This window comes from Rhinopithecus bieti, unplaced genomic scaffold, assembly GCF_001698545.2.
Source record: "Rhinopithecus bieti isolate Rb0 unplaced genomic scaffold, ASM169854v2 scaffold_574, whole genome shotgun sequence".
In the NCBI taxonomy this organism is placed as follows: domain Eukaryota; kingdom Metazoa; phylum Chordata; class Mammalia; order Primates; family Cercopithecidae; genus Rhinopithecus; species Rhinopithecus bieti.
This window is the reverse complement of record NW_016803605.1, coordinates 5655748-5670367: the sequence shown is the minus strand read 5'-3', so window position 1 is coordinate 5670367 and position 14620 is coordinate 5655748. Positions and strand designations below refer to the sequence as shown.

The following is a 14620-nucleotide window of genomic DNA, read 5'->3' as shown; positions in this document are numbered from 1 at the left end:
TTTTTTTTTTTTTTTTTTTTTTTTTGAGACAGAGTCTCGCTCTGTCACCCAGGCTGGAGTGCAGTGGTGCAGTCTCGGCTCATTGCAAGCTCCGCCTCCTGGGTTCACGCCATTCTCCTGCCTCAGCCTCCCCTACTGGCTGGGACTACAGACGCCCGCCACCATGCCCAGCTAATTTTTTTTTGTATTTTTAGTAGAGATGGGATTTCACCGTGTTAGCCACAATGGTCTCCATCTCCTGACCTCATGATCTGCCCGCCTCGGCCTTCCAAAGTGCTGGGATAACAGGCGTGAGCCACCATGCCCAGCCAAAGCTGTTGAATTTTTAAAGCTATAACTATGAGGGAAAATATTAGCTATTACCTTTCTTAGCTCTTGGAGACTCTTTTCCCAATGTTTACATCAGTTTTTCTGAGGCAGTACTTAACACTGCATGCCTACATTCCATATGTACACACAGATAAATTCAGCAGAGGTTCGTTAACATCTACATGTCAGGTGGTGGCTCAAGCCTATACTCGCAGCACTTTTGGAGGTCAAGGCAGGGGGATCACCTAAGGTCGGGAGATTGAGACCATCCTGGCCAGCATGGTGAAACCCCGTCTCTACTAAAACACAAAAAATTAACTGGGCATGGTGGCACGTGCCTGTATCCCAGCTACTCGGGAGGCTGAAGCAGGGGAATTGCTTGAACCTGGGAGGAGTCTGCAGCGAGCCGAGATCACACCACTGCACTCCGGCCTGGCGACAGAGCAAGGCTCCATCTCAAGAAATTAAAAAAAAAAAAATCAGGGCCAGGTGCGGTGGCTCATGCCTATAATCCCAGTACTTTGGGAGGCCGAGACGGGCAGATCATGCGGTCAGGAGATCGAGACAATGCTGGCCAACATGGTGAAACCCCATCTCTACTAAAAATACGAAAATCAGCTTGGCGTGTGGCGCGCACCTGTAGTCCCAGCTACTTGGGAGGCTGAAAGGCAAGAGAATCGCTTGAACCCGGGCGGTGGAGGTTGCAGTGAGCCGAGATCGCGCTACTGCAGTCCAACCTGGCGACAGAGTGAGACTCCACCTCAAAAGAAAAAAAAAAAAAAAAATCAGTGTAGGCCCCTTCAAGAGCAGTTGGTAGTGACTCATTTTCATGCTAAACTTCAGATCCCAAAGTTGAAATTTAACAGGAATAAATGAAGGCACATACCCACATATTTTTCAAGGCTTATAAGCCTTTAATATTGTCTTATTTTGCAAGTATTTTGACATGCTAAATACAGCCTTGACAAGTTGGTTGAGGAGAGTTAACTAATGTCTAGGATTCTTTTATCACATGGGTGTTACTTCATTAGCTGTAGCAAGTTCTGTTTAAGTCAAATTATTTAACTGAGTAGGTTCTAAGAAATAAAAGGGGTTGGGTGCAGTGGCTCACGCCTGTAATACTAGCACTTTGGGAGTTCAAGGCAGGTGGATCACCGGAGGTCAGAAGTTCAAGACCAGCCTGGCCAACATGGTGAAACCCCGTCTCTACTAAAAATACAAAATTAGCTGGGCATGGTGGCAGGCACCTGTAGCCCCATCTATGTGGGAGGCTGAGGCAGGAGAATCACTTGAACTCAAGAGGTGGAGGTTGCAATGAGCTGAGGTCACACTATTGCACTCCAGCCTAGGCAACAAGAGCAAAACTCCATCTCAAAAAAAAAAAAAAAAAGAGTCTGGATGCGGTGGCTGACGCCTGTAATCCCAGCACTTTGGGAGGCCGAGGCAGGTGGATCACGAGGTCAGGAGATTGAGACCATTCTGGCTAACACGGTGAAACCCCGTCTCTACTAAAAAATACAAAACAAAATTAGCCGGGCATGGTGATGGGCGCCTGTAGTCCCAGCTACTCGGGACGCTGAGGCAGGAGAATGGCGTGAACCCGGGAGGCGGAGCTTGCAGTGAGCTGAAATCGTGCCACTGCACTCCAGCCTGGGCGACAGAGCAAGACTCTGTCTCAAAAACAAAAAAGAAAGAAAAGGAATTAATTTAGTTATTCTTATTCTACTATTTGATGTTCTGCTTTGCTTTGTAACACCTAAACCAAAGAAATATTCACAGGTGATCAGGTGTAGTGGCTAACACCTATAACCCTAGCACTTTGGGAGGACGAGGCAGGAGGATGACTTGAGGCCAGGAGTTCAAGATCAGCCTGAGCAACGTAGCGAGATCCCACCTCTACCAAAAAAAAAAAAATTAGCTGGGTGTGGTTGCACACATATATGGTCACAGCTTTTCAGGAGGCTGAGGCAGGAGGATCACTTGAGCCCAGGAGCTTGAGGCAGTCAGTTGTGATCATGCCACTGCATTTCAGCCTGGGCGACAGAGCAAGAGAACAAAAGAAAAAAATATTCCTAGGTAGTTAGCATTTGTGTTTGTAAGCCTAAGCATTTAAAGGTGCCTCTTAATTTCCTGTAGGCTTCAATTGTGTTACCCTCCCAGGATGATTTCTCGCCCACGAGCAAGCTCCAGCGTTTGCTGGCGGAATCTCGTCAGATGGTGACGGACCTGGAGCTGAGCACGCTGCTGCCCATCAGCCATGAGAATCTCACTGGCAGTGCCACAAATGTATGCGTTTCATTTTCTCTTGACTATATTTGTCACATCCAAACGCACCACTGAACACCAGTGTGCAAATATCACCGGCAGGGCGGCCTTTCTGTTAGAGAAAGAGTTTCTGTGTCTCTAGGGAGGAAAGAGAACATGCTTGTTTTAAGGAGGAAAAAGTTACACACAGATGTCACTGGACCCAAACTTCCTCTTTCTAATGATCTGGGGCATATGAAGATAAATTCTTGGGGATTTTTTTTGGGGGGGTGAGGGTACAGAGTTTTGCTCTTGTTGCCCAGGCTGAAGTGCAGTGGCACAGTCTCAGCTCACTGCAACCTCCACCTCCCGGGTTCAAGTGATTCTCCTGCCTCAGCCTCCCAAGTAACTGGAACTAAAGGCATACTCCACCCTGCCCAGCTAATTTTTGTATTTTTAGTAGAGATGGGATTTCTCCGTGTTGGCCAGGCTGGTCTCAAACTCCTGACCTCCAGTGATCCACCCACCTTGGCCTCCCAAAGTGCTGGGATTACAGGCATGAGCCACCGGGCCTGGACTTGAAACTTTGTATACATACACGTTTTCTTTGGAAGCATTTTAGAGCGAATCTCAGCATCATATCATGTCACTCATAAATATTTCATGATCATGATGTCTAACAGATACAGACTTTTAATTTTAATTTTTTTTTTTTTTTTTTTTTTTGAGACTGAGTTTCACTCTTATTGCCCAGGCTGGAGTGCAATGGCACAGTCTCAGTTCACTGCAATCTCTGCCTCCTGGGTTCAAGTGATTCTTCTGTCTCAGCCTCCAAAGTAGCTGAGATTACAGGTGCATGCCACCGTGCCTCGGTAATTTTTGTATTTTTAGTAGAGACGGAGTTTTACCATGTTGACCAGACTGGTCTCGAACTCCTGACCTCAAGTGATCCACCCGCCTCGGCTTCCCAAAATGCTGGGATTACAGGCATGAGCCACCCTGCCTGGCCTAATTTTAATTTTTTTTATTAATTTATTTATTTTTGAGACAGCGTCTTCCTCTGTTGCCCAGGCTGGAGTGCAGTAGCTATTCGCAGGTGTGATCACAGCTCGCTGCTGCCTCAAATTCCTGGGCTCAAGCAATCCTCCCACCTCAGTCTCCCAAGTAGCTGGGACCACAGGCATGCACTACCATGCCCACTATGTTTCCCAGGCTGGCATTGAACTCCTGGCCTCAAGTAATCCTCCTGCCTCAGCCTCCCAAAGTGTTGGGACTATCAGCATGGGCCACCGTGCTCAGCTTATTTGTTTATTTTTCAGAGACAGTCTTGCTCTGTCACCCAGGCTGGAATGCAGGGCCAACTTGAACCTCCAACTCCCAGGCTCAAGTGGTCTTCCCACCTCGGCCTCCTGAGTAGCTGGGATTACAGGTACACGAAACCACACCCAGCTGATGTTTTTATTTTTTGTAGAGACGGGGTCCCACAATGTTGCCCAGGCTGGTCTCAAACTCCTGGGCTCAAGTGATCCTCCTGCCTCAGCCTCCCTAAGTGCTGGGATTACAGGCGTGTGCTACTGCACCTGGCCTGGCTTTTCTTAACAGTGTCTTTTAAAAAGCGAAATTTAAAATTTTGATTACTTCCAACTTAAACAGGTTTTTTATTTTTTATCTTTTGAAAAAAATTTGTTTTGAGACAGTCTCGCTGTGTCGCCCAGGCTGGAGTGCAGTGGCACAATCTCGGCTCACTGCAAGATCCGCCTCCCGGGTTCATGCCGTTCTCCTGCCTCAGCCTCCCGAGTGGCTGGGACTGCAGGCACGTGCCACCACGCCCGGCTAATTTTTTGCATTTTTTAGTAGAGACGGGGTTTCACTGTGTTAGCCAGGATGGTCTCCATCTCCTGACCTTTTGATCCACCCACCTCATCCTCCCAAAGTGCTGGGATTATAGGCAACCACACCCAGCCTATTCTAGTAGTTTTTTTTGTAGATTCCTTAGGATTTTCTACACAATCATGTCATTTATGAATAGAGACAGTTTTATTCCTTTTTCCAATATTTATGCCTTATTTCATTTTCTTCCCTTACTGCTCTGGCTAGGACCTCCAGACGAGTGTTCAATAGAAGGAGGAGAGCAGACATCTTTGTCTTATTTCATGAAATACTCTCTGATGGCATTTCTTGCTTAGTCCTTCTTCAGATTGGTATTTTGTTAGATTCAGAGTTCCCTGGAGAATTTTCTATGTGACGCGAATAGATCCAAAACTAGAACATTAATCATTTTAGAATCAAGATGCTCATTGCCATGAGCCTAAACAGGTAGTTGCAGAGATTACCTTAAAGAAGAACAGGATCCAAAAATAGAAGTGTTTCAAAGTATACCGTGTGTGCCCTGTAAGCTTTTCAAAGTGGAAACCGTGCTGGACTCTAGTGTTTCCTAGGAAGATTTCTTCTTCACAAGCTGTCTCTGAGGCATTAGTGAAGCATTTATACTGGGGCAGAGGAAGGTTTTTATGCCAAAACTGTTCGGTGCTTAACTGTCCCTGTAAATGTATGCAGTGAGGCTGCTGCTTCCCTGTGTCTGGGGGGAACCTTTACGACTTTTCTGGTCATTCTTTGGCAGCTATTTCTTTAAAATCTATTTTTTAAAATTGAGATATAGGCCAGCCATGGTGCCTAACGCCTGTAATCCCAGCACTTTGGGAGGCCAAGGCAGATGGATCACTTGAGCAAAGGAGTTTGAGACCACCCTGGGCAACATTGGGAAACCCCACCTCTACAAAAAAAAAATTTTTTTAATTAGCTGGACACCCTGCCATGCACCTGTAGTCCCAGCTACTCAGAAGGCTGAGATGGGAGGATCACTTGATCCTGGGAGGTCACGACTGTAGTGAGCCGTGATCTTGCCACAGCACTCCAGCCTGGATGACAGAGTGAGATCCTGTATCAAAAAGAGAGAGAGAGAGGATTCACATTTTATTATTCACATACAATTCACCCTTCTAAAGTGTACGATTCAGTGGTTTTTTTAAATCATATTCATAAAATCGTGCAGCCACTACCCCTGTCTAATTCTAGAATATTTTAATCGCCCCAAAAGGAGACCCCACACCCACTGCCACAGCCACTGGCTACCACAATCTACTTTCTATCTCTATGGATTTGTTGGACAGATCATTTTGATCAGAATTTGTTGAATAGAATTCAGGGGATCCATGAACTTTGATGGAATAAAGATTGCATGCCAGTTTTTTATATATATATATATTGTTTTGAGACAGAGTCTTGCTCTGTCACCCAGGCTGGAGTGCAGTGGTACAATCATGGCTCACTGCAAGCTCCGCCTCCCAGGTTCACGCCATTCTCCTGCCTCAGCCTCCCGAGTAGCTGGTACTACAGGCGCCCGCCACCACGCCCGGCTAATTTTTTTTATTTTTTTGTATTTTTAGTAGAGATGGGGTTTCACCGTGCTAGCCAGGATGGTATCAATCTCCTGACCTTGTGATCCACCTGCCTCGGCCTCCCAAAGTGCTGGGATTACAGGCTTGAGCCACCACGCCCGGCCTATTTTTTAATTTTCATTTTATTTTTGAGAAGGAGTTTCACTCTTTCCTCCACTTCCTGGTTCAAGCGATTCTCCTGCCTCAGCCTCCTGAGTAGCTGATATTATAGGTGTGAACCACCATGCCTGGTTAATTTTTTGTATTTTTAGTAGAGACAGGGTTTCACCATGTTGGCCAGGCTAGTCTTAAACTCCTGACCCCAAGTGATCCTCCCAACTCGGCCTCCCTGTGTGCTGGGATTATAGGCGTGAGCCACTGCGCCCGGCCCAAATTCACATTTTCCAAACAAGAGTTATAGCAAGAGATGTCTCCTCCTTGTCCTCGTGGCTTCAGGTTGTCCTCTCAACCTCTTCTTTAGGGTTTTATGTCAAATTCCTGAGATATAATCAAGCACTCCCTCACTTTTGTCCTGCTAGTGTGGTGCTGTGTGTGTGTGTGCATGCGTGTGTGCATGCTTATCTGTCTCCATCAGAGTGCACATCAGATACCTGACAGGTGACTGCGTCCATGCCTCCTGCTCACTGTGAGCGTCTCAGGACCCTTCTCCACCTTGGCACCCTGGCTGCAGCACCCAGCCTCTGCCACAGGGGGTCTCAGGGCCTACCTTGAATGGAACTGATAGGAACATGCAGAAAAAAGACAAAGCTGGCCAGGTGCAGTGGCTCACACCTATAATCCCAGCACTTTGGGAGGCTGAGGTGGGAGGATCCCTTGAGGGCAGGAGTTCAAGTTCTGCTGGGGCAATATACCAAGACCTTGTCTCTACAAAAAATTTAAAAATTAGCTGGACATGGCCAGGCGCGGTGGCTCACGCCTGTAATCCCAGCACTTTGGGAGGCTGAGGCGGGCGGATCACGAGGTCAGGAGATCAAGACCATCCTGTCTAACACGGTGAAACCCTGTCTCCACTAAAAATACAAAAAGTTAGCCAGGCGTTGGTGACCTGTGACTGTAGTCCTGGGTACTTGGGAGGTTGAGGCAGGAGGATCGCTTGAACATGAGGTCAAGGCTACAGTAAGCTATGATCATACCACTGCACTGCAGCTTGGGCCATGACTGGGACACTGTCTAAGAAAAATAAAATAAAATTAGCTGGATGCAGTAACTCCCACCTGTAATCCTAGCTCTTTGGGAGGACTACACAGGAGGATTGCCTGAGCCTGGGAGTTCGAGACCAGCCTGGGCAAGAAAGCGACACCCCATTGCTAAAAAATAAAAATTAGCCACGTTCCAGCTCACGCCTACAGTTCCAGCTACTCAGGAGGCTAAGTTAAGAGGATCATGACTTTGAGCCCAGGAGTTCAAGGCTACAGCGAGCCATGATCACACCATTGCACTCCAGCCTGGGCAACAGAGCAAGACCCTGTGTCAAAAAATATATTTTTGTGAGAGTGTTTGAGCTAGAAAGAACCAGAAGAGATATCTAATTCCAACGTTACATTTTACAGGAAGGGAAAAATGACCGAATCTCTTTACTCAACATCCTACAGCTAGAATCAGAAAATCATTTAATTGGAAAAACTGTTGGCTCTAGATAGCATACATTTTCTGGTACATTAACTGATTCTAGAGATATTGGGAAGACAGAATTTAAATAACAGGGATTTACTTGGCAACATGCTTTACAAACTCCTCCCCCTATGCCTTTGTACTGAGTACAGCTAGGTACAGAAAAAGCAAATAATTTTGTTTAAAAATTTTTAATTTCTGCAATAACGAAGCAGGGTAAAGTTCTGAGCAGCCTGTGTGCTTCTCCAGGGCTTTGCCATCTGTTGCTACAGACAAGGGTTGTAATTCAGAGCCTTGCTGTGAGACAGGCACTCTCCCACGTTGCCAGGGAGCATGAAATGATTCAGTCTTCCTGGCGGGGAAATTGGCAATGTTTTCTAAAAATCACCGAAGAACTGACGCTTTGACAATGCAGTGTCACCTTGGGAATCTCTCCCACGGATGCGTCTACATGTGTATGAAATGGCATAGGCACATGTGTTTCTTTGCAGCATTGCTTTATGATAGCAAACGGTAGCAGGCCACCCAGTGTCCAGCAAAAGGGAACCGAGGGAATAAGCGGTGGTCCACCCACACGGTGGAGTTCTGAGCTGCCGTAGAACAGAATGAGGTGCTCTAGGATGTGGAAATATTTCCAGGTATATTCCTAAGTGAGAAATGTGCAAGATACTGAAGGTTCATATGGCATTCCACGTATGTAAGGAGATGGCCAGGAGCAGTGGCTCACACCTGTAATCCCACCACTTTGGGAGGCCAAGGTGGGAGGATTGCTTGAGCCCAGGAGTTCAAGACCAGCCTGGGCAACATAGCTAGACCCTGTCTCTACAAAAAAAAAGGTTTTTAAAAACATTAGTGGGGCATGGTGGAGCACACTTGTAGTCCCAGGCCCTCGGGAGGCTGGGACAGGAGGATCTGCAGTGAGCTGATTGAGTGACTGTATTCCAGCCTGAGCGATACAGCATGAGCCTATCTCAAAAAAAAAAAAAAAAAAAAAAAAAAAAAAAAAAAAAAAAGAAAGAAACAAAGAAAAGAAAAGAAGAAAAGAAAGAGGACAGAAATAAGAATATATATTTGTACAAGGACACACAGTGGAAAGATGATATAAATTTTACCAGTAGGAGGTATGAGGGATGAGGTAGAAGCAGGACTTCTCAGTTTATACCTGTTTTTATTATTTTGATTTTTAAACTATTCAAGAAAAAACTCCAATAATTTAAAAATAGACAAAGGAGAAAAAAAGAGTGAGAGTAAGAGGAAGCACAGTTGAGCACATCGCCTCATGGCAGGCTTCCTCCTTGCCTTGAGGGTAGGAGTGGGGAGCAGACCCTACCATAAACTGAGCTTGGAGTTGTGCCTGCTGCATGGGCCTGGCCGTTCTGATTGCTGGCTTGAGATGGTTGGTGTTACCTGTCGAGGCTCTTGGCCTTTCTTGTGGCGGGCTGATAAAGCCTGCAAATCCCTTTTAGAATGAAGTTTTTAAATGAATAAGAGAAAACACAGCATGGTAGCGAGGCACGGTGGTTCAGCCTGTAATCCCAGCACTTTGGGAGGCCCAGGCAGGTGGATCACCTGAAGGCAGGAGTTCCAGACCAGCCTGGCCAACATGGCGAAACCCCCTCTCTACTAAAAATACAAAACTTACCCTGGTATGGTGGCATGCCTGTGATCCCAGCTTCTCAAGAGGCTGAGGCAGTAGAATTGCTTGAACCCAGGAGGCAGAGGTTGCAGTGAGCCGAGATTGCGCCACTGCACCTCAGCCTGGGCAATAGAGCGAGACTCTGTCTCAAAAAAAAAAAAAAGAAAATCAGATGGTAAAATACATGGGCAATTTGCATAAAGAGGAAGCAGCATGAGTAAAAGTACAGTGGCCTGAAAGCACCCTTGGGTGCCCCTGAGGAACTGTGAGGGATCCCAGCGTGGGTGGAATGCAGGCCACGCAGGCAGGAGGAGGTGAGAAGGTGGGCTCACCTGCAAGCCAGGGGTCACCACGGAATGCACCGGGGTCTTTCCGGGCATCATCTCCCCTTCATTCCTCCCCCTCACCTCTCCACTCCCCTCCTTCCCCTTTTCCCCACCCAGACACCTAAGCAGGCTAACGAGGCAGCGCAGCACTTAGAGTTGCTGATGCTTAACTACTGACCACTGTTTTCAACAGGGCTCACTTAGGGCTCACTGGATCGGTGCCTGTCAACGAGCCAGTTATATCTGGGCATTAGCCGATGGCCAGCGTGTAGCTGTGACACACATGGTAAAGCAGACAGAGAAGTCCTTCTAGATTAGAGACAAAGGGGACCCCCACACATGAATGGGAAGTCAAGAAGCCTTTGTTGGATGGGTGGATGGCAATTGTATGCAGTCACTTCATTATATTTTGTTCATTTCCTAAGGTCTTATTTATTTATTATTTTCTGAGACCGGGTCTCACTCCGTTGCTCAGGCTAGAGTGCAGTGGCACGATCATGGCTCACTTCCACCTCAAACTCCCAGGCTCCAGCCGTCCTCCCACTTCAGCCTCCTGAATATCTGGGACTATGGGTGTGTGTCACCACGCCTGGCTAATTTTTTTTTAAGTATATTTTTTGTCTCCCTGTGTTGCCCAGGCTGGTCTCAAACTCCTGGACTCAAGAGATCCTCCCACCTCAGCCTCCCAAAGTGCTGGGATTGCAGGTGTGAACCACCACACACAGCCCCTAAGTTCTTTTTTAAATTGACAATAATTATATATATTTATAGTGTATAGTGCAATGTTATAATATGTATATAACATAGTGGAATGACTAAACCAGCTGTATCTAGCACCTCTCAGATTTATCATGTCTTTGTAGTGGAAATATTTAGAATCTATTCATTTAACAAATTTGAAACATATAATACATTATTATTGGCTGGGCACAATGGCTCACACCTGTAATCCTAGCCCTTTGGTAGGCTGAGGTGGGAGAATCATGTGAAGCCAGGAATGGGCAACAATGGAAGACCCTGTCTCTATAATTTTTTTTTTTTTAAACACAATACATTATTTATTTATCTTTTTTTTTTCTTTCTTTTTTTTTTTTTCGATACAGAGTCTTGCTCTGTCACCAGGCTGGAGTGCAGTGGTATGATCTTGTCTCACTGCAACCTCCACCTCCCAGGTTCAAGCGATTCTCCTGCCTTTCAGCCTTCCAAATAGCTGGGACTACAGGCGCGTGCCACTACGCCCAGCTAATTTTTGTATTTTTAGTAGAGACGGGGTTTCACCATGTTGGCCAGGATGGTCTCGAACTCTTGACCTTGTGATCTGCCCGCCTTGGCCTCCCAAAGTGCTGGGATTACAGGCATGAGCCACTGTGCCTGGCCAATACATTTTTATTAACCATAGTCATGGTGCTATGCAATAGATCACTGAAACTTTTTCCTCCTGTCTAATCGAAACTTTGTACCTTTGATCAATAGCTCTCCTTTCCCCAACCACTCCCTCCCCCAGCCCCTGGTAACCACTATTCTACTCTCTGATTCTATGGGTTCCACATTTTTTTTTTTTTTTTTTTTGAGATGGAGTCTCGCTCTGTTGCCCAGACTGGAGTGCAGTGGTGCGATCTTGGCTCACTGCAAGCTCCGCCTCCCAGGTTCACGCCATTGAGTTCCACATTTTTTAGATTTCATGTTGAAGTGAGATCAGGCAGCATTTGTCTTTCTGTGCCTGGCTTCTTTCACGTAGCCTAATGTCCTCCAGGTTCATCCACACTGTTGCAAATGACAGAATTTTGTTTGTTTTTATGGCTGAATAGTATTCCATTGTGCGTATATGCTACATTTTCCTGATCCACTCATCTGCTGATGGGCACTTAGATGGCTTCTGCATCTTGGCTGCAGTGAACATGGAGTGGAGTGCAGATATCTCTTCATCTAACATCTTATTTTTATTTTTATCTTTATTTTTTTTTGAGACAGTGTCTCACTCTGTCGCCCAGGCTGGAGTACAGTGGAGTGATCTTGGCTTACTGCAACCTCCACCTCCTGGGTTCAAACAATTCTCCCACCTCAGCTTCCCACATAGCTGGAATTACAGGCGGGCACCACCATGCCCAGCTAATTTTTGTATTTTTGGTAGAGATGGGGTTTCATCATACTGATCAGGCTTGTCTTGAATTATTGACCTCAAGTGATCTGCCCACCCTGGCCTCCCAAAGTGCTGGGATTATAGGCATGATCCATGGCACCCAGCCTCATCTAATGTCTTTTAAAGGCATTTCTGCTATATTTGTGTTTAGTCTTCTTAATAATTTTCTAGTTTTTCTATCCTGGATACTAATCTGGGAGTTGTTTTCTAGAACTCGGAGGTCCCAGAAGAGTCAGCTCAAAAAAATACCTTTGTCAGTTATTGAAGGAAACAAAAGGCAACTTCAGTATTCATCGTGATCATGGGTAAGTCACCTTTGCTTATCTCACCTTATATCTCAATTAATATTTAATAAGTAACTTGGGTACATTGATAACGTTGAGTCAAGGCCATGCATTTGTTTGACTTGTAATACGTTCTCTTTTGCTCAACTGATTTATACATACCTTCTAAATTTAATCAGAGTAAAATGTCATTACTTGCAAGAGAAATGCTGATCAAAAAGTTCTTGTTCTCCTGCACTCCAGCATGGGAACCGAGTGAGACCTTGTCTCTTATAAAAAAAAAAAAAAAAAAGGCCGGGCGCGGTGGCTCACACCTGTAATCCCATCACTTTGGGAGGCCGAGGTGGGTGGATCATGAGGTCAGGAGTTTGAGACCAGCCTGGTCTGTCTCTACTAAAAATACAAAAATTAGCCAGGCACAGTAGTGGGTACCTATAATCCCAGCTACTTGGGAGGCTGAGGCAAGAGAATCACTTGAACCCAGGAGGTGGAGGTTGCAGTGAGCCAAGATCGCACCACTGCACTCTAGCCTGGGCAACAGAGCAAGACTCCGTCTCAAAAAAAAAAAGTTATTATTCTCAATACCTAGAATTATAAATCTTGGGAAGTGAATACATAGACACAGCTTTAAAAATCAGAATCTAATATGAAAAGATGCTCAACCTCACTAATTATCAGGGGAAGGCAAATCAAAACCACAATGCAGGCCGGGTGCGGTGGCTCACACCTGTAATCCCAGGACTTTGGGAGGCCAAGGCGGGTGATCGCTTGAGGCCAGGAGTTTGAGACAAGCCTGGTCAACATGGTAAAACCCCATTTCTACTAAAAATACAAAAATTAGCCAGGCATGGTGGCAGGCACCTGTAATCCCAGCTACTTGGGAGGCTGAGGCAGAGGTTACAGTGAGCCAAGATACAGAGGATACAGGCGACAATAGGGAGACTCTGTCTCAAAAAAAAAAAAGAAAGAAAACACAATGCAGTACCACCTTACTCATGCAAGAATGGCCATAATTTAAAATCAAGAAATAATAGATGTTGACGTGGATGTGGTAAAAAGGGAGCACTTTTACACAGATGGTGGGAATGTAAACTAGTACAACCACTATGGAAAACAGTGTGGAGATTATCCTTAAAGAACTAAAAGTAGAACTCCAATATGATCCAACAATCCCACTACTGGGTATCTACGCGGAGGAAAAGTAGTCATTATATGAAAAAGACACTTGTACACACGTTTATAGCAACACAATTCGCAATTGCAAAAATATGGAACCAGTGCAGATGCCCATCAACTAATGGATAAAGAAAATGTGGCATATGGGCCGGGCATGGTGGCTCATGCCTATAATCCCAGCACTTTGGGAGGCCGAGGCAGGCGGATCACCTGAGGTCGGGAGTTTGAGACCAGCCTGGCCAACATGGTGAAACCCTGTCTCTACTAAAAATACAAAGATTAGCTGGGTATGGTGGTGCATGCCTGTAATCCCAGCTACTTGGGAGACTGAGGCAGGAGAATCACTTGAACCCAGGAGGTGGAGGTTGCAGTGGACTGAGATTGCACCACTGCACTCCAGCTTGGGCAACAGAGTGAGACTCTATCTCAAAAAAAAGAAAAAGAAAAAGAAAATGTGGTATATGTGTACCATGGAATACTACTCAGCCATGAAAAGAAATAAAATAATGGCATTTACAGCAACTTGGATGGAGTTGAAGACCATCATTCTAAATGAAGTAACTCAGGAATGGAAAACCAAACATAGTATATTCTCACTCCTAAGTGGCCGCTAAGCTATGAGGATGCAAAGGCATGAGAATGATATCACGGACACCGGGGACTGGGGGGAAGGGGGTGGTGCGGGATAAAAGACTACACATTGGGTGCAGTGCACACTGTTTGGGTGATGAGCACACCAACATCTCAGAAATCACCACCAAAGTGCTTAACCATGTAACCAAACACCACCTGTTCCCAAAAACTATTAAAATAATAATAACCAAATAATTTATTAGAAAAAACAAAACAAAACTGCCCGGCGCGGTGGCTCAAGCCTGTAATCCCAGCACTTTGGGAGGCTGAGGTGGGCGGATCACCTGAGGTCAGGAGTTAAAGGCCAGCCTGACCAACATGGAGAAACCCCGTCTCTACTAAAAATACAAAATTAGCCGGGCGTGGTGGTGCATGCCTGTAATCCCAGCTACTTGGGAGGCTGAGGCAGGAGAATTGCTTGAATCTGGGAGGCAAAGGTTGCAGTGAGCCGAGATGGTGTCATTGCACTCCAGCCTGGGCAACAAGAGTGAAATTCAGTCTCAAAAAAAAAAAAGAAAAAAAAGAAAAAAAAAATTGGCCGGGCGCAGTGGCACTTTGGGAGGCTGAGGCGGGTGGATCACGAGGTCAGGAGATCGAGACCATCCTGGCTAACATGGTGAAACCCCGTCTCTACTAAAAATACAAAAAAACTAGCCGGGCATGGTGGCGGGCGCCTGTGGTCCCAGCTACTCAGGGAGGCTGAGGCAGGAGAATGGCCTGAACCCAGGAGGCGGAGTTTGCAGTGAGCCGAGATCACGCCACTACACTCCAGCCTGGTGACAGAGCGAGAGTCCATCTCAAAA

The 14620-nt window shown here is 46.0% G+C and overlaps 1 protein-coding gene across 1 annotated transcript in view; it reads left to right on the top strand.

The window, feature by feature from the left end:
* The window catches only part of CCDC62 (coiled-coil domain containing 62), a 61687-nt gene that overhangs the window by 44965 nt on the left and 2102 nt on the right, over positions 1-14620 (top strand). The window contains exons 9-10 of the mRNA XM_017888996.1: positions 2446-2595; positions 11936-12029. Coding sequence (XP_017744485.1) covers positions 2446-2595; positions 11936-11989 — 204 coding nt within the window. The 3' untranslated portion in view covers positions 11990-12029. The remainder of the gene's footprint in view (positions 1-2445; positions 2596-11935; positions 12030-14620) is intronic.